The sequence below is a fragment of the Epinephelus lanceolatus genome, chromosome 22 (genome assembly GCF_041903045.1).
Source record: "Epinephelus lanceolatus isolate andai-2023 chromosome 22, ASM4190304v1, whole genome shotgun sequence".
Classification (NCBI taxonomy): Eukaryota; Metazoa; Chordata; class Actinopteri; order Perciformes; family Serranidae; genus Epinephelus; species Epinephelus lanceolatus.
In genome coordinates, this window is record NC_135755.1 from 5,599,307 (window position 1) to 5,624,786 (window position 25,480).

The 25,480-nt window shown below is 41.7% G+C and overlaps 1 protein-coding gene across 2 annotated transcripts in view; it reads left to right on the plus strand.

The window, feature by feature from the left end:
• Positions 1 to 25,480, plus strand: part of LOC117245866 (uncharacterized) — a 31,176-nt gene that overhangs the window by 2,205 nt on the left and 3,491 nt on the right. The window contains exons 2-3 of one of the 2 annotated variants that reach the window (XR_013488466.1): positions 1,966 to 3,829; positions 5,894 to 7,575. Coding sequence is in view for 1 of the 2 variants with exons in the window: in XM_078163876.1 (XP_078020002.1) it covers positions 15,822 to 16,014 (193 nt within the window). In the remaining variant the exon portion in view is untranslated. Of the gene's footprint in view, positions 1 to 1,965; positions 3,830 to 5,893; positions 16,015 to 25,480 lie in introns of those variants that run through there. The other variant, XM_078163876.1, reaches the window with a different exon arrangement.

Below are 25,480 nucleotides of genomic sequence, written 5' to 3' on the forward strand. Positions count from 1 at the left end.
GCTTCTCTGGTACCATTAGCTCTTCTGGTGCCGTTAGCTTCTGTGGTGTCGGTTGCTTCTGTGGTGTCGTTAGCTTCTCTGGTGTCGTTAGCTTCTGTGGTGTTGTTAGCTTCTCTGGTGTCATTAGCTCTTCTGGCGTCGTTAGCTTCTGTGGTGCCGTTAGCTTCTCTGTTGTCGTTAGCTTCTCTGTTGTCGTTAGCTTCTGTGGTGTCGTTAGCTTCTGTGGTGCCGTTAGCTTCTGTGGTGTCATTAGCTTCTGTGGTGCCGTTAGCTTCTCTGGTGTCGTTAGCTTTTCTGGTGTCGTTAACTTCTGTGGTGTTGTTAGCTATTTCCCGTCTGGGTTCTGTGAAGTGGTATAAAGTTTAGTTGATTCAAAACACATTAAACATGGCTTAGTAGGAACAGTTGCAAACACAAGAACACAAATCAGCTTCACTATAACTCACAGCATTCACAGACAAATACTTGTCTTTATCTCGACATTTTTCCAACAAACACAACATGCTAATGTTTTTAGCACAAGCCTATGGCATTTTACATTATGTAAATTATCTTAGGGAATAGCAGAGATTTCCTCTGCTCATGCTAGGACAAATCACACACAGGACTTAACACTAGAACCACCACGACGGTCTGACAGACCATTTGGGTTTTTATAATGAAAATAACTCTGTTTGGATAAACCCTGCAAGCTTCTCTTTCTATGTCTTTTCCTTAAAATGTGTCTTGCATGTTTTCTGAAGCATATAAGTGACAAAAAATGAAACACACTAGACTTCTGAGCATTTATACCTCCGACTACTACAGGTAGGCTATGCATATTGGAAAACTCTGTAAAAGTACACCAAAGCATACATTTTCGTTTCCAAATATTTATTTGAAAACAAAATCATTCATACGGTCAATTAAAAAAAAACATTTTGATAATAATAAAAAACAAATGTAATCTCAACAGTGACCGCGCCAGCTGGCGGGACTGCGGCTGAACCGCTTCCAATGTTCATTCGTGTGTGTGTGTGTGTGTGTGTTATTCTACATTGTTTTTTATTAAAATGTGTAATATAGCCAACAATATTATAGACCAAAAGTTAATCTAGTGTATTATTGTAGAGTGTATTTAGCAAATCAGTACTTTCAACTGGAGACACGGCGCAGCAGCAAAAAGAAAAAAAAAAGAAAAAAAGCATTATATGTCAGTCCTATTCTATAGTTTGTAATATTTTTTTTGTGTTATCGTAACTTCTTGGAAATTACTCAAAAATGCATTTTTTGTGTGCTTCTGAGCACACGGGCAGCATAAACAATGAAGTTACATATGATAGTCTGGCAGACCGTTGCTGCGCTTGGAGGGGCGCTGTAATCCTGGCGGTCCTAGTGTTAAAATGTTTTTGTGGAGACTTTATTGCCTTCAGTTTAATTTCACAGATAAGAAATAATTAAGTAAATAAAAGCTTTGTTTCCACTGAGGGAAATGGTTTCAGCTCACAAACATGGACAGTGGTTCAACACAGAAGTATTAATTCCGCCTTAACACTTTCTGCAGTACTTCAGTGGTTTGAGCACAGCACCTGGGGGGGTAGCTACCTGCTAATGCATGCTTTGTTTGCTGTTTGGGCCAGGACAGTGTTAGAGGAAACAGATCTCAATGGGCAAGCTGTCAAACTTGACTCACAGCAAACTCTGGCATCCCATTGACAGTCATTCTCACATAATTCACATAAGTGTGAACAAATGAAGAGCTGCACTGGAGCCTCCAAACATGACAAGAGTCTCAATGGATGTTAATGATTGCTGTGAAAATGAAAGCTTAGCTCAACCTCATTCACTCTGACACAGCTGAGTGAACACTGTGAAGCTGTTTGATGCTCAGAGATCTGTAGTAGTTCAGTAAGGAGTTTTTGAGCTGTGATGTGAATGAACGACAACATTTCTCTGTAACATCTGTGTGTTTCCTGTTTCCTGCAGACGTCCAGCAGCTGTTGGTGGTTAAAGAAGAGGTTCCCCCTGAGCAGCAGGAGTGGAGCTCCAGTGTGGACCAGGAGGACCCAGAGCCTCCACACATTAAAGAGGAACAGGAGTTCACATTCTCTCCTGTTCATGTGAAGAGTGAAGATGATGAAGAGAAACCTCAGTCCTCACAGTTTCATCAAAGACACACCGAACAGGTGGAAACAGAAACTGATGGAGAGGACTGTGGAGGACCAGAACCAGCCAGGAACTCAGATCCAGATACACATTTACAACCTGAGACTGATGACAGTGATGATTGGACAGAGACCAGAGAACCTCAGTCAGGTTTAAACTCTCTGAAAAATGATGAAGTCTCTGTCAGTGATTTGACATGTAGTATGGATGAGAGACCATTTAGCTGCTCTGAGTGTGGGAAAAGATTTGGCCGAAAGGCAGATGTTAAGAGACACATGAGGACACATACAGGAGAAAAACCATTTAGCTGCTCTGAGTGTGGGAAAAGATTTGGCCACTTGACAGATGTTAAGAGACACATGACAATACATACAGGAGAAAAACCATTTAGCTGCTCTGAGTGTGGGAAAGGATTTAGTCAAAAAGTACTGCTGACATCACATATGATCAATCATACAGGGGAAAAACCATTCAGCTGCTCTGAGTGTGGGAAAAGATTTTCCCACTCAAGATCTCAGATGGCACACATGAGCACTCACACAGGAGAAAAACCATTTAGCTGCTCTGAGTGTGGGAAAGGATTTGGTCAAAAAGCACTGCTGACAGCACATATGAGCAATCATACAGGAGAAAAACTATTCAGCTGCTCCGAGTGTGGGAAAAGATTTTCTCACTTAAGTACCCGAAACGCACACATGAGCACTCACACAGGAGAAAAACCATTTAGCTGCTCTGAATGTGGGAAGAGATTTTGTAGAAGTGGAGTTCTGAAGACACACATGACAACTCACACAGGAGAAAAACCATATGGCTGCTCTGAGTGTGGGAAGAGATTTCGTTTAAGTGGAGATGTGACAATACACATGAGATCTCATACAGGAGAAAAACCATTCAGCTGCTCTGAGTGTGGGAAGAGATTTTGTACTCGCGGAGCTGTAAAGACACACAGACGAACTCACTCTGGAGAAAAACCATTTAGCTGCTCTGAGTGTGGGAAGAGATTTTCTCAAAGTGGAGCTGTAAAGATACACATGAGATCTCACACAGGAGAAAACCCATTCAGCTGCTCTGACTGTGGGAAGAGCTTTTATACTCGTGGAGCGCTAAAGACACATAGTAGAACTCATACAGGAGAAAAACCATTTACCTGCTCTGAATGCGGGAAAAGATGTTCTCATTCAAGTACTCTGAAGTTACACATGCGAACTCATACAGGAGAGAAACCTCTCCGTTGCCATATTTGTGACCAGAGATTCACTTGGCCTCATCAGCTCAGAAACCATCCGTGTGTTGGTTGTCAGTCCTCACAGTCTGATCGGAGTCAAACTGAGGAGAACAGAGAGGCAGAGCCTCCAGCCAGCAGCTCAGCTGAACAGATGAAAACAGAAGCTGATGGAGAGGACTGTGGAGGACCAAAACCAGCCAGGAACTCTGATCCAGATACACATTTACAACCTGAGATCGGTGACAAGACTGGAGAGTCTTCTGAGTCTTTTTGGGACCATCCTCTGTAAATCCTAGAGATGGTTGTGCTGAAAATCCCAGTAAATACTCAGAGCAGCCCGTCTGGCACCAACAACCATGCCACGTTCAAAGTCACTTCAATCACCTTTCTTCATTATTCTGATGCTCAGTTTGAACTTCAGCAGCTCATCTTCACCATGTCTACCTAATAAAATGGCCAGTGAGTGTTTAACTATTGATCATCATACAGCAGTAATGTGACAGTTAAAAAGGAACCAGATACCTCTCTTTTCCAATTCCATCTAAAGCTTAAGAAGTTAAAGGGAAATTTTGGTTTATTTCAACCTGTCTCCTGTCGTCCTAAATTTGTTTCAAGTGACTACTGACATACAGATAATAGTTAGCATGTTAGCCAATAGCCTAGATACAGCCGTAGCGTCAGACTTGTTAAAACGTAATTGAACGGGCATCCCTTCAAGTGCAAAGTTAGTCCACTAAACAAGCTTTTTCTCCACAAAGACCGCCTCATATCGTTAGGATAAATGTCAGAGAACATATAGAAAACGACATGTAAACATGTTGTCTTACCTTACCGGTGTGCTGCCATGTTTGTTTATCCCTCTAGTGCTGCTTTCCAAAGCGCAGCTGAAATATATCTTGCGAGCTCTAGATAGAGCCCAGCTGGATACTACTCCAGGTGGAGGTGTCTCGTCCTCGGTCACATCCAGACCTTGAATATAAGGCTGCAACCGGTCCCATTCCTTGCAACAGAGGCATTCCTCTTCTGTGGGCACTGGGGCACAGCATTCACAGGTACACCACCAATCTCCAGAGCTAAAGCCTTGTGGCAGCCATTCCTCCTATCTCGTCCTCTAACGTTACCTGTTGCGCCTCGCTCTCTCTCCTCCTCCTCCTCGACCGTCCGGTTCTGCCTTCCAGCTGTTGCTGCTTGTTCAGGCACGCTATGAGATCGCTGCTCGTTCTCGTGATATTTCGGCCGCGCTTTTGAAAGCAGAGTTACATTATAAACAAACATGGCAGCACACCGGTAAGGTAAGACAACACGTTTACGTGTCGTTTTCTATATGTTCTCTGACATTTATCCTAACGATATGAGGCGGTCTTTGTGGAAAAAAGCTTGTTTAGTGGACTAACTTTGCACTTGAAGGTTGCCCGTTCTCTTACGTTTTAACAGGTCTGACGCTTTGGCTGTATCTAGGCTAATGGCTAACATGCTAACTATTATCTGTATGTCACTAGTCACTTGAACCAAATTTAGGAAGATAGGAGACGGGTTGAAATAAACCAAAATTTCCCGTTCACCTTAAATTTACACACATAACGATTTTTTACATGAAAGGTTTAATATGGATTTGAATATTTGCACTTTCTGTATCTCAGACATTGAAACATCTTTTCTTCTCTTGTAATTGACTTTTTTCAATATTGGTTGACTTATAGTCATCAAAATATTGTGACTGTAAATTATGGAAATATAAAGGTTGGTATCCAACTGGAGGACAAGAAAGCAGAGTTTGAGATAAATAATTTAATTATTTTGCCAATAAAAATTATATTTACAATTTTTTTTTTTTAGAAAACTAGCCCCATTTTTTCCTGCATTTCTAAATGAGATCATTCTGTGTTAAAAAATGTGTGAAATGCTGTAAAATTGGAAAGGCCCTATGTCTGTATGAATATCTGTGGACCTTAACCCTTTAAAACCTGAGCAAATTGGTCTGATTCCTTTCGAGAACACACAACAAAGGTAGTGAGCACCATTGCTCATTTCCTAGTTTTATGATAATTGTCGAAATTTTCCCTCCTCTTTCTTTTCTTTGTCATGTTTTCAGCTCTTGTTACGTTTTGCTATTTTCTTGAAATTTCTTGCCAAGGGGAAATTGAGCACAGTATGGGGTAGCTGTAATGATGATAATGGTACGGTGATTGAGGAATTAATGGAGAGTAAAAATTTAGTCTGCTTAAATGATGGGAGTGGTACAAGAATTAATATCAGAACGGGCTCAGATTCAGCTATAGATCTTACACTTGTGTCAGATTCATTGGCAGTTGTTTGTTCATGGGAAGTGATCAGAGACACGACTGTGCAGTGACCACTATCCTATTATCACTGTAGTAGGATTGAGAGTCGAAGAATATGATAATCAGGGATCCCAGAAATGGGCTTTTAGTAGTGCTGATATGTGTTGGTATATTTGTGATCAAGAAATGCAGAAAATTGCTATTAATGATGTTGATAATTCAAATCTTTCTGTTTGTGAAGCTATTTTAGAGGCTGCAGAGAAGTCCATTCAGAAGAAGGGAGGTAAGCACATAAAGAAGATTGTCCCATGGTGGACAAAGGAGTGTGATGAAGCAATTGAGTCTCGAAATAAAGCTGTGAAAATGTTGAAAAGAAAAAACAGTTTTCAGAATCTCACTGAATGTAAGCGACTGCAAGCAAATGTGAGGAGAGTCATAAAACATGCAAAGAAGGAATTTTGTAGGAGACTTTGTAACTCAGTGGGAAGGGAGACAGAAATTGGGAAAATTTTGAGAATGATAAGAATGAATGGGATTAAAAGAGAAACAACAGCAGTGAAAGATAAAGAGAAAGCTGAGATGATGGCAAAGATGTTTGTTAAGATTCACAGTTCGGAAAATATTAGCGATGAAGGGAAACTACGACAGCAGAGAATGAAGAGCTGTGACAGTGTGAGGAAGACACCAATGACTCACTAAACAAGTCATTTAGAAAGACAGAACTACACCGCGCTCTCAACAAAACCAAGATGTCAGCGCCAGGCAAGGATCAGATTTGTTACAAAATGTTAAAACATCTTCGTAAATCATCTAAGGATATTTTACTGGAACTATATAATTAAGTTTGGGAGGTTGGAAAATTACCACAAAGTTGGAAGGAGGCTGTTGTAGTTCCAATACGCAAACCAGGGAAAGATTGCACAAATCAAGGAAACTATCGACCAATTGCTTTAACATCCAGCATCTGTAAAATAATGGGGAAAATGACAAATGACAGGTTAACATATTCTATAGAAAGTAAAGGATTTTTGTTGAAATATCAGAGTGGTTTTAGAAAAGGGAGAAATACTATGGATCCAGCTGTATGTTTAGAACATGAGCTTAGAAAGGCACAGATAAACCAACCAAAGTGTAGTGGCTGTGTTTTCTGATGTAGAGAAGGTGTATGATGTGATGTGGGGAGAAGGATTATTAATAAAACTTTGGAAATTAGGTATTAAAGGTTGGATATATAGATGGATTAAGGACTTTTTACTTTTTATTTGGAAGATTTATACAAGTATGAAAAGGAAAGAAATACTCAGGAAAAATGGTTATTGAAAATGGAACACCTCAAGGAAGCATAGTAAGCCCCTTACTGTTCTCCATAATGATAAATGATGTGTTTATGGGATTAGAGAATGAGATGGGGGTTTCACTTTTTGCAGATGACAGAGCAATTTGGAAGAGGGGAAGAAATGTGGAATTCATTGAAAAAAAACTGCAGGGTGCTATCACAAAAATAGAAGAACGGTCATATAAATGGGGATTTAAATTTTCAGTTGACAAGACAAAGACAATGTTTTTTTTTTTGTTGTTGTTGTTTTTTACCAGGAAACAAATTGGTAGTACAGTAAAACTAAAACTGTATAAGCAAGAATTGGAGAGACATTGAGGTTATGTACAGGTGCATTTAAAACAACTCCAACAGCAGCATTACAGGTGGAAATGGGAGATGGTTTTATAGGATGCAAAGGAAAGTTGGAGAGATGAGATATGCAGGAAGGAACAGAAGAGAGGAATCAATATCAAGACTCAGGTTTGGCCATACTTCGCTTAACTATACATTATTCAAAATAGGTAAACATAATACAGGGGAGTGTGATTACTGTGGCCAACTAGAAACAATAGAACATGTTATATTACATTGTCGGGGGTATGAAACAGATTGACAGAATTCTATTAACAATCTTAGAAACAATAAGGTACCATTTGATATCATGGATATTCTGCAACAGAACTCAGGAAATAAGTGGTATGGATTCAGTTTTCATTTTCTAAGAATGAGTAATTCGGTGGAGAGGATATAATTTCTTTTTTTCTTTTTTTAAGAGGGCGTAATAGTCATTCAGCCACACTCCATTCCAGTTGGTGGCGGTAATGCACCAATTCGTTATTTGCCAACCGCCAATAAACAGTAGAAGAAGAAGAAAAAACCCGCGCATCGCGGAAGCACTTCCTGGATTACTCGACACACGCTTGGAAGCATCGGCACAGCGCGCAACATCACGAGCTCAAACGCCTCTAGACATTCAGCTTAAAACAGCACACTTGGAAGAGTTCGTATTTAAACGCTCACTACTGTTAAAGTGTGAAAATGTCTAAAGTCCAAATGCTGAGATCGTTGTTGAAGCAGCGACTAACTGCGGCTGATGGAGAGATATTTGGGCTGTTTGAAAGAACGATAGCAGAGTACGAGGAGGAACTTTGTCGATCAAAAGAGGAGAACGAGCGACAACGGAAACTACTGGACGCTGTTTTCAACCCTCAGCTTCGGTTACACAGAGCAGGTTTGTTCATTAAACATTACAAGTTCATTATTAATAATATAACTGCAGCTTTGTTGAATAAATATTCAGTCTGTCGACGTTTAAAGCCACGTTAGCTTCTCTGGTGTCGTTAGCTTCTGTGGTGTCGTTAGCTTCTCTGGTGTCGTTAGCTTCTGTGGTGTCGTTGGGGCTCTGTGAAATTCTGTACAGTTTAGTTGATTCAAAACACACATTAAACACACATTGAACATGGCTTAGTAGGAACAATTTCAAACACAAGTACACAAATCAGCTTCACTATAACTCGCAGCATTCACAGACAAACACTTGTCTTTATCTGGACACATTTCCCCAGAAACATGGACAGTGATTCAGTATTACTTCTGCCTTAACATTTTCTGGGGGGGGGGCTGTCCCATGACAAGAGTCTCAATGGATGTTAATGATTGCTGCGAAAATGAAAGCTTACAGTTGCAATCAAATTTATTCAACCCCCATTGCATATTAGGCTTATTGGCAAAATATACAATTTCTCAGCTGTTTGCAATAAACAAATTACACAAGAACTGTTTAAGTAGTTAAATGAAACTAATATTACAAGGGTTTTGATCCAAATTCAACACAGAATGCTACTTTTAATGACTACTGCAGTCTCAAAATTATTCAACCCCTTCATGACGAGCATCTTCAGTACTTAGTAGAGCACTATTTTGCCGTTATGACCTGCTGCAAACGTGATGCATAGCCAGACACCAGCATCAGACAGCGTTCCTGAGGAATCTCAGCCCATTCCTCATGGGCAATGGCCTCCAGTTCAGTAATATTCTTGGGTGTGCGTTTTGCAACCGCCTTCTTCAAATCCCACCAGACATTTTCTTTGGGGTTCAAGTCAGGCGACTGTGACGGCCACTCTAGAATCTTCCATTTCTTCTTCTGAAACCAAGCCTTGATGGACTTTGAGGTATGCTTTGGATCATTATCCTGTTGGAAGGTCCAGTGACGCCCAAGCTTCAGCTTCCTCACAGACGGCACAACGTTTTCACCTAAGATTTCCTGATACTTGACTGAATCCATCGTGCCAAGCAGCCCCAGAGCATCACTGAGCCACCGCCATGCTTCACTGTAGGCAGGGTGTTCTTTTCAGCATATGCTTCATTCTTCTTCCTCCAGACATACCGCTGTTCCATAGGCCCGAAAAGTTCCAGTTTTGTTTCATCACTCCACAGAACAGAATTCCAAAACTTCTGTGGCTTATTTATATGGTTTTGAGCATATTGGAGCCGACTTTTCTTGTGCTTTTGGGTCAGTAGTGGTGTATGTCTTGGAGTCCGGGCATGGAGCCCTTCAGTGTTTAGTATGCGCCTTATTGTGCAAACTGAAAACTCAGTGCCTGCTGCCACCAAGTCTTGCTGCAGGTGTTTTGCAGTCACTCGAGGGTTTTTGACCACTTGCCTTCTCAGGAATCTGGTGGCAGCTGCTGATAGTTTCCTCTTTCTGCCACGTCCAGGTAGTGTAGCCACTGTTCCTTTAACTTTGAACATGCGAACTATGCTTCCAACTGTATCTCTTGGTACATTCAAAGCTTTTGCTATCGTTTTGTATCCTTTTCCTTGGTTGTGCAAGGCAATGATTTCTTCTCTGAACTTTTGGACAATTCTTTTGACTTAGCCATATTTCTAACATGCAGTCAAACGTCACTCTCAACAAAACCCTAGCCAGTCCAGGTATTTATGTGTTCTGTCTCAAGCACACCTGAACTAATGAAGCCCTTGATTAGTTGCACCAGGTGTGCTTGAAACAGGGGGTGGAATAATTTTGAGACTGCAGTAGTGATTAAAAGTAGCATTTTGTGTTGAATTTGGATAAAAACCATGGTAATAATAGTTTTATTAAACTATTTCAACTGTTCTTGTCTACTTTGTTTATTGCAAACAGCTGAAAAATTGTACATTTTGCCAATAAGCCTAATATGCAATGGGGGTTGAATAATTTTGATTGCAACTGTACCTCAACCTCGCTCACTCTGACACAGCTGAGTGAACACTGTGAAGCTGTTTGATGCTCAGAGATCTGTAGAAGTTCAGTAAGGAGTTTTTGAGCTGTGATGTGAATGAACAACATTTCTCAGTAACATCTGTGTGTTTCCTGTTTCCTGCAGACGTCCCGCAGTTGTTGGTGGTTAAAGAAGAGGTTCCCCCTGAGCAGCAGGAGTGGAGCTCCAGTGTGGACCAGGAGGACCCAGAGCCTCCACACATTAAAGAGGACCAGGAGGACCCAGAGCCTCTGCACATTAAAGAGGACCAGGAGGACCCAGAGCCTCCACACATGAAAGAGGACCAGGAGGACACAGAGCCTCCACACATGAAAGAGGACCAGGAGTTCACATTCTCTCCTGTCCCTGTGAAGAGTGAAGATGATGAAGAGAAACCTCAGTCCTCACAGCTTCATCAAAGACACACTGAACAGATGGAAACTGGAGCTGATGGAGAGGACTGTGGAGGACCAGAACCAGCCAGGAACTCAGATCCAGATACACATTTACAACCTGAGACTGATGACCAGACTGGAGAGTCTTCTGAACCTGAGACTGATGACAGTGATGATGATGATTGGACAGAGACCAGAAAACCTCGGTCAGGTTTAAACTCTCTTAAAAATGATAAAGCCCCCATCAGTGATTCAAAATGTAGTGCTGATGAGAAACCATTTAGCTGCTCTGAGTGTGGGAAAAGATATAGTCATAGTTCAACAATGAAGATACACATGAGATCCCATACAGGAGAAAAACCATTTAGCTGCTCTGAGTGTGGGAAACGATTTTCTCAAACAGGTCATCTGACGAGACACATGAGCATTCACACAGGAGAAAAACCATTTAGCTGCTCTGAGTGTGGAAAAAGATTTTCTCATTCAGGTGCTCTGAAGACACACATGACAATTCATACAGGAGAAAAACTATTCAGCTGCTCTGAGTGTGAGAAAAGATTTTCTCACTCAAATACTCTGAAGATACACATGAGAACTCATACAGGAGAAAAACCATTGAGCTGCTCTGAGTGTGGGAAAAGATTTTCTCAAAGAAATGGTTTGAATGTACACATGAGAACTCATACAAGAGAAACACCATTTGGCTGCTCTGAGTGTGGGAAGAGATTTTGTAGTCATGGAGATCTGCAGAAACACATAAGAAGTGGGAAGAGATTCATGCTCAAAGAAAACTTAGTTGGTCACGTGACAGTCCACACAGGAGAGAAACCTCTCAGCTGCCATGTTTGTGACCAGAGATTCACTTGGCCTCACCAACTCATAAACCATAAGTGTGTTGGTTGTCAGTCCTCACAGCCTCATCAAAGTGAAACTGAGGAGGCAGAGCCTCCAGCCAGCAGCTCAGCTGAACAGATGGAAACAGAGGCTGATGGAGAGAACTGTGGAGGACCAGAACCAGCCAGGAACTCAGATCCAGAAACACATTTACAACCTGAGACTGATGACAAGACTGGAGAGTCTTCTGAACCTGAGACTGATGATAGTGACGATGATTGGAAAGAGACCAGATAATCTCAGTCATGTTTTTGTTGTGGACTTGTAGCTTCCTGTCAGTTGTTAGCAGAAGATTAAACTGTTACTGCGGCGCCTTTTAAATGTCAGTATTTTTTCACTGTAAGCTGGTAACAAATTTACGCCTCTCCAGTTCATGTATTTATAGTATTTGCCAGTCGCATTGGAGCTCCATGGTCACAAAATGCGACTGAGAGTCACAGTTTGGATCTCTCCTGGTCACACTGTCATTTAAATTATTAAGTTCAACTCTTACAGCTGTGCCGCTAAACATGGATGATTTATTCATAATGATAGCAGAGTACGAGGAGGAACTTTGTCGATTAAAAGAGGAGAACGAGCGACAACGGAAACTACTGGACGCTGTTTTCAACCCTCAGCTTCGGTTACACAGAGCAGGTTTGTTCATTAAACATTACAAGTTCATTATTAATAATATAACTGCAGCTTTGTTGAATAAATATTCAGTCTGTCAACGTTTAAAAGCCACGTTAGCTTCTCTGGTGTCGTTAGCTTCTCTGGTGTCGTTAGCTTCTCTGGTGCCGTTAGCTATTTCTACTTCTGGCCATCATGTTTTTTTTTCTTTGGATATGTAATAGGACAAACCTACTCTTTAACAATTTAGTGGGATTTCTTAACTCATAAGGGACACAGGTAACGTGTTTACTTCCTGTAAATAGAGCAGTAAATCTGATGTCCATATATGTATTTTGTATTTATGTGTAGGGTTGGGTCGGTTCTCGGTAATACCAATTCGGTTCGGTACTCCGTCTTGGACTGGGTTTTGTTTTTTTGAGACCAACCGGACCGCATACTCGGGTAGAACGTAGGCGGAGCGGACTCCGCGGAGGTACGCCCAGTAAAAGCGGACGTCCGCAAACCCTGTGCGAGCAAAGCACGACCGCGCAGACTCTGCTTTGCACACCAGTGTCACACAAAACTGCTCGGCATGTATTTTTCACGTACATTTCTACAGGAAACTACAACGTGGAAGTGCGCTCGACTCCGCTTATAGTACGTCCGAGTCTGTGAGCACCTGTGTCTGTGTCTTCGCCAAGCGCACAGCGAGCAGGAGAGAGAGGGGGGTGGGGGTGGGGCGGGGACTGAGCTACGAGGTGTGAGTGCGCATGCGCAGAGGCCTCTACTGTAGCCTGGGGAGTCGATAATGGCGGACAATTTAGTCTTGAAGAAATCAAAGAATGCGCCACTATGGCAACACTTTGGCTTTGAGCCAGACAAAGGAGGCAACCCTCATTTGCACTGATTGAGTAAGCTGCAAAATTTATTTGTAAGGAATAAAAGAAACAACGTGTTACTGTCACTCTTTTTTATTTTAAATGAGTCAATTGCGCCCCCAAGTGGCGAAAATCCGGTATTACAGACTTGATGCAGTTTTTCACAAAAACCGGACCGTTTTTTTTTCCTCATACCGACCCAACCCTATTTATCTGTTTTAACAACTTATTTTGACACAAAGACGCAGTCATATCTGTCGCATGTTTTACTGTATCATAATACATGTCTCAGGATTACACTCACCAGCCACTTTGTTAGGTACACCTTGCTAATACCGGATAGTGATGGTGTGATGAAGACCCGTGAATGTATCGAATCTTTCCGGCCATTGCTTCACCATTTTTTTGTTTGTTTGTTTGTTTTTTGTTTTTCTTTCCAGCAGATGTCCGTTAGATTTTACCTTTTTGGAAGATATCAGGTCAAAATGCTCCCAAACTGCAGATGTCCTTCGCCTTTTGGGTGGCTCCATTTTCTTAGATATGTTGTCAGTCTCTCACTCAATCCTCTGCACGTAACAATCTTCAGTATCACCTCAGATCAGAACACTTCCTGTATTTGCCGCGCCTTTTGAAACAGCTCGAATCACACAACGGGGCAGTCACGTGATTCCAGACAAACGGGGGCTCGTTTGTCTTTGGTCAAGTGATATTCTGAAAAACGATACAGGCTTCGACACAGGCTTCATTTGGACACGCCCCCTTTGCTCGACACTGACCTCGGGACTTAAGTATCAGACATAACATCACTGGTACCAGGTTGGACCCCCTTTTTAATTCTTGGTGTCACAGAATAAAAAGGTATTAGAAAGATTGAAAGGTGCTTTATTGGATTGAGATCTGGTGACTGTGGAGGCCATTGGAGTACAGTGAACTCATTGTCATGTTCAAGAAACCAGTTTGAGATGATCTGAGCTTTGTGACATAGTGCGTGTTGGCACCAAACTCATATTTAACAGTCACGCAGTATTCACATATTTCCAGTATTTACATATTTACATGTTATTTGTTTATTTTGTACAATGCATGTTAATCTGTACAATTCTAATACTTAGTAGTGTTAACTGTTTACATTTATGCGTGTGAGTTAGTAGAAAGTCACGAGGAGAAATATGATACTGTCTCTTTGAGAAGAGACTGGCAGCTTTGTCATTCATGGTCAGATGAGAAAAGTTAGTTAGTTGTAGGGCTGCAACTAACAATTATTTTCATTGTGGACTAATCTGTCGATTATTTCTTCGATTAGTCGATTAATCATTTTATCGAAAAATGTATTAAATGTCGGCCCGTCTCTCCCAAGCCCCAAAATTATGTCATATAACATCTTCCTTCGTACTCATGGCAAAGGGTTTAAGTTCAGCGTCATGGGAGAGTGTGTAAAGGTGCCAATATTTGAACGTAAGAAGCTGCAATAAGAGTATTTTGGGGTACTTTATAGTACTTTTCTATTAAAAATAACTCAAACCGATTAGTCGACTAATCGTTGCACCCCTAGTTAGTTGCTCATGTGTGGGGAGTGGAGCCACACAGTTTTCCGACTGTGTTGTGGAATGTAGATATTTTGGGCAAGTTCATACTGTCAAGACAACGTGGATCAATAAACACACATTTTGTTTTCCCTAAGAAAAGGATTCAGTGTGAGTTATTTTTGACAGAGAAGAAACACGTGTCAACTTAAGGCTCGCAGTCTCATTCTGGTTTTTGGATTGAACAGTGCGTTATCCTGCTGGAAGTAGCCATCAGAAGATGGGTACACTGTGGTCATAAAGGGATGGACACGCTCAGCAACAATACTCAGGTAGGCTGTGGTGTTTAAACCATGCTGAGTTGGTACTAAGAAAATCTCCCCCACACCATTACACCACCAGCAGCAGCCTGAAGCGTTGATACAAGGCAGGATGGATCCATGCTTCCATCTGAATGTGGTTTTTCCAATCTTCTATTGTCCAGTTTTGGTGAGAAAACCCGTGTGAATTGTAGCCTCAGTTTCCTGTTCTTAGCTGACAGGAGTGGCACCTGGTGTGGTCTTCTGCTGCTGTAGCCCATCTGCTTCAAGGTTGGACAAGGTGTTGTTGCTTCAGAGATGCTCTTCTGCACACCTTGGTTGGAACCAGTGCTTATTTGACTTCCTGTTGCCTTTCTATCATCTTGAACCAGTCTGGCCATTCTCCTCTGACCTCTGACCTCTGGCATCAACAAGGCATTTTGGCTCACTGGATATTTTCTCTTTTTGGGAAAATTTGTAATTTGTAATAAATTAAAAAATGTGGAACATGTAATTATGCACTGTACTAAATATAATGAAGAAAAGATTACGTTACAACAAAGGGTGAGAGAGGCAGGACGAGACTGGAATTTGGAAGGGATACAGGGAACCAAGGGAGATAAGGTGTGGGGAATGCAGAGGGGAGTAATAGATTTCTTAGTTAGTACTGGTTTGTTTCATAGAATATAGCTGCTGACTGTTTTGTTTATTTATTTATTGTTACTATTTGTTTGAATTTGTTTATTTATTTAGTTATTTATTCTCATATGATATAATATAATGGAAAACTAGATCCTGTTCTACATACTCCGGTACAGTAGGTGGCGGTATGCACCTTTTAAGTTTAAAATAGAAGAAGAAAAAAACCCGCGTATCGCGGAAGCACTTCCTGGATTAAGATCCTCCTAACTCCTAAGCATCGGCACAGCACGCAACATCAAAGCTCAAACGCCTCGAGACTTGGATAATAAACAGCACACTTGGAAGAGTTCGTATTTAAATGCTCACTGCTTTTAAAGTGTGAAAATGTCTAAAGTCCAAATGCTGAGATCGTTGGTGAAGCAGCGACTAACTGCGGCTGCTGAAGAGATATTTGGGCTGTTTGAAAGAACGATAGCAGAGTACGAGGAGGAACTTTGTCGATCAAAAGAGGAGAACGAGCGACAACGGAAACTACTGGACGCTGTTTTCAACCCTCAGCTTCAGTCACACAGAGCAGGTTTGTTCATTAAACATTACAAGTTCATTATTAATAATATAACTGCAGCTTTGTTCAATAAATATTCAGTCTGTCGATGATTAAAGCCACGTTAGCTTCTTTGGTGTCGTTAGCTTCTCTGGTACAATTGGCTTTTCTAGTGCCGTTAGCTTTTCTGGTGTCGTTAGCTTCTGTGGTGCCATTAGCTTTTATGGTGTCGTTAGCTTCTCTGGTGTCGTTAGCTTCTGTGGTGCCATTAGCTTTTATGGTGTCGTTAGCTTCTCTGGTGCAGTTAGTTTCTCTGGTGCCGTTAGCTTCTGTGGTGCCGTTAGCTTTTCTGGTGTCGTTAGCTTCTCTGATACAATTGGCTTTTCTAGTGCCGTTAGCTTCTCTGGTGCAGTTAGCTTCTCTGGTGCCGTTAGCTTCTGTGGTGCCGTTAGCTTTTCTGGTGTCGTTAGCTTCTCTGATACAATTGGCTTTTCTAGTGCCGTTAGCTTCTCTGGTGCAGTTAGTTTCTCTGGTGCCGTTAGCTTCTGTGGTGCCGTTAGCTTTTCTGGTGTCGTTAGCTTCTCTGATACAATTGGCTTTTCTAGTGCCGTTAGCTTCTCTGGTGCAGTTAGCTTCTCTGGTGTTGTCAGCTTCTCTGGTGCCGTTAGCTTCTGTGGTGCAGTTAGCTTTTCTGGTGTTGTTAGCTTCTCTGGTGCAGTTAGCTTCTCTGGTGTCGTTAGCTTCTCTGGTGCCGTTAGCTTTTCTGGTGTCGTTAGCTTCTGTGGTGTCGTTAGCTTCTCTGGTGTCGTTAGCTTCTCTGGTGCAGTTAGCTTCTCTGGTGTCGTTAGTTTCTCTGGTGTCGTTAGCTTCTCTGGTGCAGTTAGCTTCTGTGGTGCCGTTAGCTTCTCTGGTGCCGTTAGCTTCTCTGGTGCCGTTAGCTTTTCTGGTGTCGTTAGTTTCTCTGGTGTCGTTAGCTTCTGTGGTGCAGTTAGCTTCTGTGGTGCCGTTAGCTTTTCTGGTGTCGTTAGCTTCTCTGGTGCCGTTAGCTTTTCTGGTGTCGTTAGTTTCTCTGGTGCCGTTAGGTTCTCTGGTGCCGTTAGCTTCTGTGGTGCCGTTAGCTTTTCTGGTGTCGTTAGCTTCTCTGGTGCCGTTAGCTTCTCTGGTGCAGTTAGTTTCTCTGGTGTCGTTAGCTTCTCTGGTGCAGTTAGTTTCTCTGGTGCCGTTCGCTCCTCTGGGCCCAGTATTTCAAAGTGATCTGATAGGATTATCCTGGCCGGATTGGATTAAATCCTGATCTGATCTGAAAACTAGGTATTTCAACACAGAGCAAGAGGATCCTGATCCTGAGCATCAGTATTCAGATCTGGTAAATTAATCCAATCCTCCCTTTAATCCAGATAAAGGCTGCATTTGGGTATTTCAAAAGTTAAGGCAGAGATCTGGATCAATTTGATACCAGGTTTCAGGATTATTTGGATCCCACCTCAGAGGTGGATTTGACAAAGCCTCAGCTCCACTTCTCCTAGATATTGATACTCAAGATGTTCATTACACTTCATCTAAATTAGTGTTTTAGTTGTAAGTAATTTCAAGCATAGAAAAATATTGTTTGGCCATACTTCCTGAAACTGCTGTAAATAAGAGTAACAAATACAGACCTATTTCTCAACGTCTAGTTTCACCTAACATTATAACCTGTTTGTACCAAAACATCCAACATATGTTTGTGGTCAGACAAAGGCAAGGAAATGCAGTGCAAAGCAAATTTATTTGTATAGCACATTCTTTTCTTTACATAGAGTGCAAGAAACAACACAGGGATTAACATAATAAGCACATGGACAACAACTCAGTCCTCTGACACTTCTGAATGAACCGCATAATTTATACTAGTACTGTGTATTTTTCCACTACTGCAGCAGTCTGCTTTGCACACATGTAAAAAAAAAAAAAGCTTTTTTTTTTAGAGTCCGCTGTGTTGGCAATAACATAACATTAAACTCTGAACAGGCTGGTGTTGAAAGAGTTCATGTATGACATACTTCAGATTAATTCCCTTTTACGTTAAGCCATAGACTGCAAAATACATCAACAAAGTCAGCTACCTTGCTAGCCTGCTAGCTACTTAAAATGCAAGTCAATGGAGCCGCGTTAGCTACCGTTAGCATGAGTTCGGCTCAATGAGAGATCGGTACGACCACGTTTTATGTAGGTGACAATTCAAATAGCTGGCTCACATGAGATGGTGGGTGGCCTTCGTATGGTCTTAAAAACACTACACATTAGGTAACGGTAAATCAATCAATCGATCAGTCAATTTTATTTATAAAGCCCAATATCACAAATCACAATTTGCCTCACAGGGCTACTGTGGTACAATATGTTGAAAGTATGTATTAATATCTGGCAGTGTACATATGTGACAATAATCATATGTGTATAATAACAGTAGAAGTATGACTAATGATGGCAGCAGCAGCAGGAGGCATCTGGCAGGACCACGGCAGCAGCACAACCACACACGTCACGCTGTCCAGGCACTGCTGCGATATGAGTTAACCTGAGAGACAGTGGAGCACAAAGGCTCCGGAGAAGAAGCCGAGTTAGTGACATGCAGTATGGCCGAGTTAGCAAGATGCAGTAACAGGATACAAGAGAGAGAGAGAGAAGGAGAGAAGGTGCCCGGTGTAGTATAGGAGGTCCCCCGGCAGACTAGGCCTAAGTCAGCCTAACTAGGGGCTGGTACAGGGCAAGCCTGAGCCAGCCCTAATTATAAGCTTTATCAAAGAGGAAAGTCTTAAGTCTAGTCTTAAATGTGGAGACGGTGTCTGCCTCCCGGACCGTAACAGGAAGATGATTCCACAGGAGAGGAGCCTGATAGCTGAAGGCTCTGGCTCCTGATCTACTTTTGGAGACTTTAGGGACCACGAGTAACCCTGCATTCTCAGAGCGCAGAGTTCTGGTGGGATAATATGGCACTCTGAGCTCTCTAAGATATGACGGAGCTTGACCATTTAGAGCTACAGTAGGATTTTAAATTCACTTCTGGATTTTACAGAGAGCCAGTGCAGAGAAGCTAAAACAGGAGAAATATGATCTTGTTTCTTAGTACACGTGCTGCTGCATTCTGAATTAGCTGGAGAGTTTTTAAGGACTTACTAGAGCTACCTGATAATAGAGAGTTACAGTAATCCAGCCTTGAGGTAACAAAAGTGTGGACCAATTTTTCTGCATCTTTTCAGGTCAGGATAGGCCTAATTTTCGCAATATTACGCAGATGAAAAAATGCAGTCCAAGAGGTTTGTTTTAAATGAGAATTAAAAGACAAATCTTGATCAAATATTACTCCGAGGTTTCTTACGGTAGTGCTCATCCAGGTTTTTTATGTCTTTAAGGCAGTTATGAAGTTTAGTTAATTGATTACTTTCTTCTGGCTTCATCGATAATTACTACTGTGTATCATCCACACAACAATGGTCGACAGGGTAGCTCAGGGCTTGACGCTAACTTTTTTCCCAAGGAGCACATCTGCTCCTAAGTTGAAAAAGTAAGGAGCGCACAAAGAACTTTAGGGGCACAATGTAAATTGATCAAATAATGTGTTTTCCGTAATAAACGTGATGCAAATAGACATTTACAAGCAAAATTATTTAATGAATTTGTATACAAAATGTACAGAAAGGTAAAATCATCAAGTTTTGAAAAAGTTAGGCCTATTGCAATTTAATTTTGTCTTTAATGTTATTATCTTATATACATTATCTTTGCAATATGATTATTTTATATAATGTTATTACTATCATAAAACATTCTCCAGCTCCTCTGAAACTCTGCAGGACTTAAGCCTCTTTCACACAGAGCTTTCGCGGCACCCGCTGAGGGGTAGGGCACAGAGGACAGGATTTTGGGGAGTACGGGCTCGTTCAGGAGCTACAGCTCCATGGTGACCGCTTCCGGGTCTACTTCAGGCTCTTCTCTGCTATTGGACGTGCGGCGCCGAGGTGTCGTCACAGTGCGCAGACGCTGCAACATGCCGCTCACCGCTCAGCTCAGCGGCAGAGCGGTGCGCACTTGCGCCAAGGTAGCACATACATTATGAATGGGTTCGTTGGCGGAGGTCTGCGCTTTGCGCGCTCTGTGTGAAAAGGGCTTTATTTCCACACTGCCCAGCAGCGGTACCGTGGCGAACGGTCCCTAAAGGCCTCTACACATGATCAGCTGTAAAACCGCTTTGCGCTGGCTGTTTGTCTATGGAGAGGGCGTCGCACACTGCTCTGATTTTCTGCCTGAGCGCTGTGCTCAGAGTTGAAATTATTTGAACTACGGGGAGAACAGAGCAGGCTTCCCCAGAGATCCGCCGCCTAACCCGGTCCATCTCCTCCACACTTTGACTTATTTCCTCGCTGCCGACAGTGGGACTTAAGCCCTTTTCACACAGAGCGCGCAAAGCGCAGACCTCCGCCGACGAACCCATTCATTGTGTAAGCGCTACTGCGGTGCAAGAGCGCATTGTGCCGACAGTGGCTTGGAAAACCGCCCATAACCGTGTCACACGGGGAAGAGGGAAGGCGGCTGGAGTTCCTCCAACATTTGCGGTTAGATTATCATATTTTTTTATTGACAAAAATATAGGCTGCTTCGGCTGATTTTTTTTTATGCGCACGTGCCCCTAAATATTTTTCACAGTTCGCACACACCTATTTTTAGTCGCAAATGCGAGTGAAACGCTCGCACTGTCGAGCCCTGTAGCTACACCATAGCATGGGAGATGTGAAACTCATCCAGTGTGCTGCTGATGCTGTCTGCAACGTGTACAGCTGTGTGGCTTCTTCTTAGCTCCTCAGTGCACAAAACATAATTTTCAAGTTCCCATGAGTGTGATATACAGTGAGCTGTGCCTGTCACATAAATGTGTGGTCAGGGATGTCCACCCGTCTGTTGTAAGAGCGAGTGTTTTGTCCTTTAACCCTATGGGCCCTAGGCGTTTTTGGGGTATTTTTACTGCCTTTACTTCTAAGCTCATATCAGTCATTATAAAGGCTACATACACATGCTATATCTTTTTTTTTTTCAGGACAATCTGGGCTAATCAGATTTGCCATCATTCCATGTCCTACTATGTGCCTGTATTTTATATTATTTTTTATATCAATAAAACAAACAAATCCGTGCAACTAAATTCTTACATTTTTACATGTATCTCACCATAGCAAGTTGGAAGAAGACATATTCTGCCATATATGAAGAGGGGAGACTCTCTGGAATCTGGCAATATAAGAACCATGATGGTGGGACATTCTGTCACTTCACAGCTGTCCAAAACATGTGGTTTGTGCCAGGCGGACATGATTGCCAGTATTTTGGAGATATTTGCATCTTGAAAGCTGGACTACAAATGTGGATAGACAGGGAGAAACACACGCAAGCCTAAGACGTGGTAGGATATGATATTCCTCACTATATGAAGTGACTGATAACAAGATCTGGAAAACCTCGCAGCCACTTTTATTTGTTATAGTGTACCGTGCTCCTGGCCTGTATTCTGAATTTGTATCTGAATTCTCAGAGTTTTTATCCAGTTTAGTTCTTAAATCAGATAAAGTTATTATTGTAGGCGATTTTAACATTCATGTTGACGTTGATAATGACTCCCTGGCTACCGCGTTTATCTCATTATTAGACTCCATTGGCTTCAGTCAGGGTGTACATGAACCCACTCATTGTTTTAACCATACCCTCGATCTAGTTCTGACATATGGAATTGAAATTGATAACCTAAAAGTCTTTCCACAGAATCCCTCGCTATCGGATCATTATCTGATTACTTTTGATTTCTTTTTACTCGATTACACGCCACTCAGCAACAGTTACTATACTAGATGTTTATCAGATAGTGCTGTCGCAAAATTCAAGGAAAAGATTACTCCGTCGTTAAATTCAATACCAAGTCCCTCAGTAACAGAGGTTTCCTGTACCGACTTTGATCATTTTGTCGATAGCGCTGTAGGCTCGCTGCGAACAACACTCGACTCTGTAGCTCCTCTTAAAAAGACGTTAAAAAAGCAAAGAAAGTTCGCTCCTTGGTATAACTCTCAAACCCGTAAGTTAAAACAAATATCGCGAAAATTTGAAAGGAATTGGCGATTGACCAAACTGGAAGAATCTCGTTTAATCTGGACAGACAGTCTCAAAACTTATAAGAGGGGCCTCCGCAATGCCAGAGCAAACTATTACTCAGCATTAATAGAAGAAAACAAGAACAACCCCAGGTTTCTTTTCAGCACTGTAGCCAGGCTGACTGAGAGTCAAAGCTCTATTGAGCCTTGTATTCATTTAGCCCTTAGCAGTAATGATTTTATGAGCTTTTTTAATGACAAAATTCTAACTATTAGAGGCAAAATTCATGACCTCCTGTCCTCAGATAGTACCTATCTAACCTCAAACACAGCTGTAAGACCTAATATATATTTAGATTGCTTCTCCCCAATTTCTCTTCAAGAGTTGACAGCAGTGATTTCTTTATCTAAATCATCAACGTGTCTCTTAGACCCCATCCCAACTAGGCTACTTAAGGAGGTCTTTCCTTTAGTTAACACTCATATATTAGATATGATCAATATATCCTTATTAACAGGCTATGTACCAGTCTTTTAAGGTAGCTGTAATTAAACCTCTACTGAAAAAGCCCACCCTGGATCCAGAGGTGTTAGCCAACTATAGACCAATATCTAATCTTCCCTTTATGTCAAAGATCCTTGAGAAAGTAGTCGCAGACCAGCTGTGTGATTTTCTCCATGATAATAATTTATTTGAGGAATTTCAGTCAGGATTTAGAGTGCATCATAGCACTGAGACAGCACTAGTTAAAGTTACAAATGACCTTCTGATTGCTTCAGACAAAGGACTTGTCTCTGTACTTGTTTTATTAGATCTTAGTGCGGCGTTTGACACAATTGACCATCAAATTCTACTGCAGAGACTGGATCACTTAATTGGCCTAAAAGGTTCTGCACTAAGCTGGTTTAAATCTTATTTATCTGATCGTTTTCAGTTTGTTGACGTTCATAATGAATCATCCTTACGTACCAAAGTTTGTTTTGGAGTTCCGCAAGGTTCTGTGCTCGGACCAATCCTATTTACTCTATATATGCTTCCTTTAGGTAACATCATTAGAAATCACTCTATAAATTTCCATTGTTATGCGGATGATACTCAGTTGTATTTATCGATGAAGCCAGAAGAAAGTAATCAATTAACTAAACTCCATAACTGCCTTAAAGACATAAAAACCTGGATGAGCACCAATTTCCTGGTGTTAAATTCAGACAAAACTGAAGTTATTGTTCTTGGCCCCAAACAACTCAGAGACTCTTTATCTGATGACATAGTTTCTCTAGATGGCATTGCTCTGGCCTCTAGCACTACCGTAAGAAACCTCGGAGTAATATTCGATCAAGATTTGTCTTTTAATTCTCATTTAAAACAAACCTCACGGACTGCATTTTTTCATCTGCGTAATATTGCGAAAATTAGGCCTATCCTGACCCGAAAAGATGCAGAAAAATTGGTCCACGCTTTTGTTACCTCTAGGCTGGATTACTGTAACTCTCTATTATCAGGTAGCTCTAGTAAGTCCTTTAAAAACTCTCTAGCTAATTCAGAATGCAGCAGCACGTGTACTAACAGGAACTGAGAAACGAGATCATATTTCTCCTGTTTTAGCTTCTCTGCACTGGCTCCCTGTAAAATCCAGAATTGAATTCTCTCCTGTGGAATCATCTTCCTGTTACAGTCCGGGAGGCAGACACCGTCTCCACATTTAAGACTAGACTTAAGACTTTCCTCTTTGATAAAGCTTATAGTTAGGGCTGGCTCAGGCTTGCCCTGTACCAGCCCCTAGTTAGGCTGACTTAGGCCTAGTCTGCCGGGGGACCTCCTATACTACACCGGGCACCTTCTCTCCTTCTCTCTCTCTCTCTTGTATCCTGTTACTGCATCTTGCTAACTCGGCCATACTGCATGTCACTAACTCGGCTTCTTCTCCGGAGCCTTTGTGCTCCACTGTCTCTCAGATTAACTCATATCGCAGCGGTGCCTGGACAGCGTGACGTGTGTGGTTGTGCTGCTGCCGTGGTCCTGCCAGATGCCTCCTGCTGCTGCTGCCATCATTAGTCATTAGTCATACTTCTACTGTTATTATACATATATGACTATTGTCACACATGTATACTGCCAGATATTAATACATATTTTCAACATATTGTACCACAGTAGCCAGAACTATAACTATAATATTATTACTTTCAATAATGTTGTAAGCTACTGTCATTACCTGCATCTCTCTCTCTGTCCCTCTCTCTGTCTCATTGTGTCATGCGGATTACTGTTAATTTATTATGCTGATCTGTTCTGTACGACATCTATTGCACGTCTGTCCGTCCTGGAAGAGGGATCCCTCCTCAGTTGCTCTTCCTGAGGTTTCTACCGTTTTTTTTCCCCGTTAAAGGGGTTTTTTTGGGGAGTTTTTCCTTATCCGCTGCGAGGGTCATAAGGACAGAAGGATGTCGTATGCTGTAAAGCCCTGTGAGGCAAATTGTGATTTGTGATATTGGGCTTTATAAATAAAACTGATTGATTGATTGATTGATATAATTGATTGTGAAGAAATTTGTCAGGTTTTTATTTTGTAGACAATAAATCTGGATTTACAGCATGATGAGATGACAGGACAATGATGTGTGTGGTATCATTGGAAACTCTGCTCCTGTGCTTTCATGTGATATCTGTGGCATTTCTGTATGAAAGCTCTGTTATACATCATTTTAGTGTAACTTTATCATTTTTTTTCGCTATGAAAACATTAGACTACCGACAAGTGCTTGGCCTTGTCGGAAAGCTACAATTTCGTTGTTTCACGTGATGTGAAGTCACAATTTATTGTGACTTCACAATAAATTTTGAAAAGACCCCCATTTTCACAGGTAACTTAGCCTGTTGTCTCCCCCCCTGCTGCAGGAAATAATGGATTAATCCTGGAAAACTATTGATGGAGCACTTTTCTCCTCATCAAAGTAACACGGCGATTATTCGACTAATGAAAATTTGGTCGGACGAGAGCACAGTGACAAAATAATCAACTAGTCAACCAGGAGACTGCAGCCCTAATAATTTCATGTTCCGTGTCCCTCAAACAAAGGGATTTGGCCTCTGTGTTTCTTTGGGGTGCTTGCGACAAAGGCTGCAGCTCATCGTGTTGGTGTGGGGGTCGGAGGTCAGCCACGACCGCGGCTGGCCAGCCTCATCTAGTTTCCATTCTTCAGTGAAATGCCGTGCGATATTTGTACTCCGTTTAACTGTCTGTTCTTCTTGTACAAGTCCAACATGTTCATCTTAGTTTTTCCTTTTTTCTGACGGTGGCTTCATGCCAGGAATGTGTCGCCACATCTTGCTCAGAAGTTAGCACACATAAAAAACACAAAAAAACCCACTTGCAATTCAA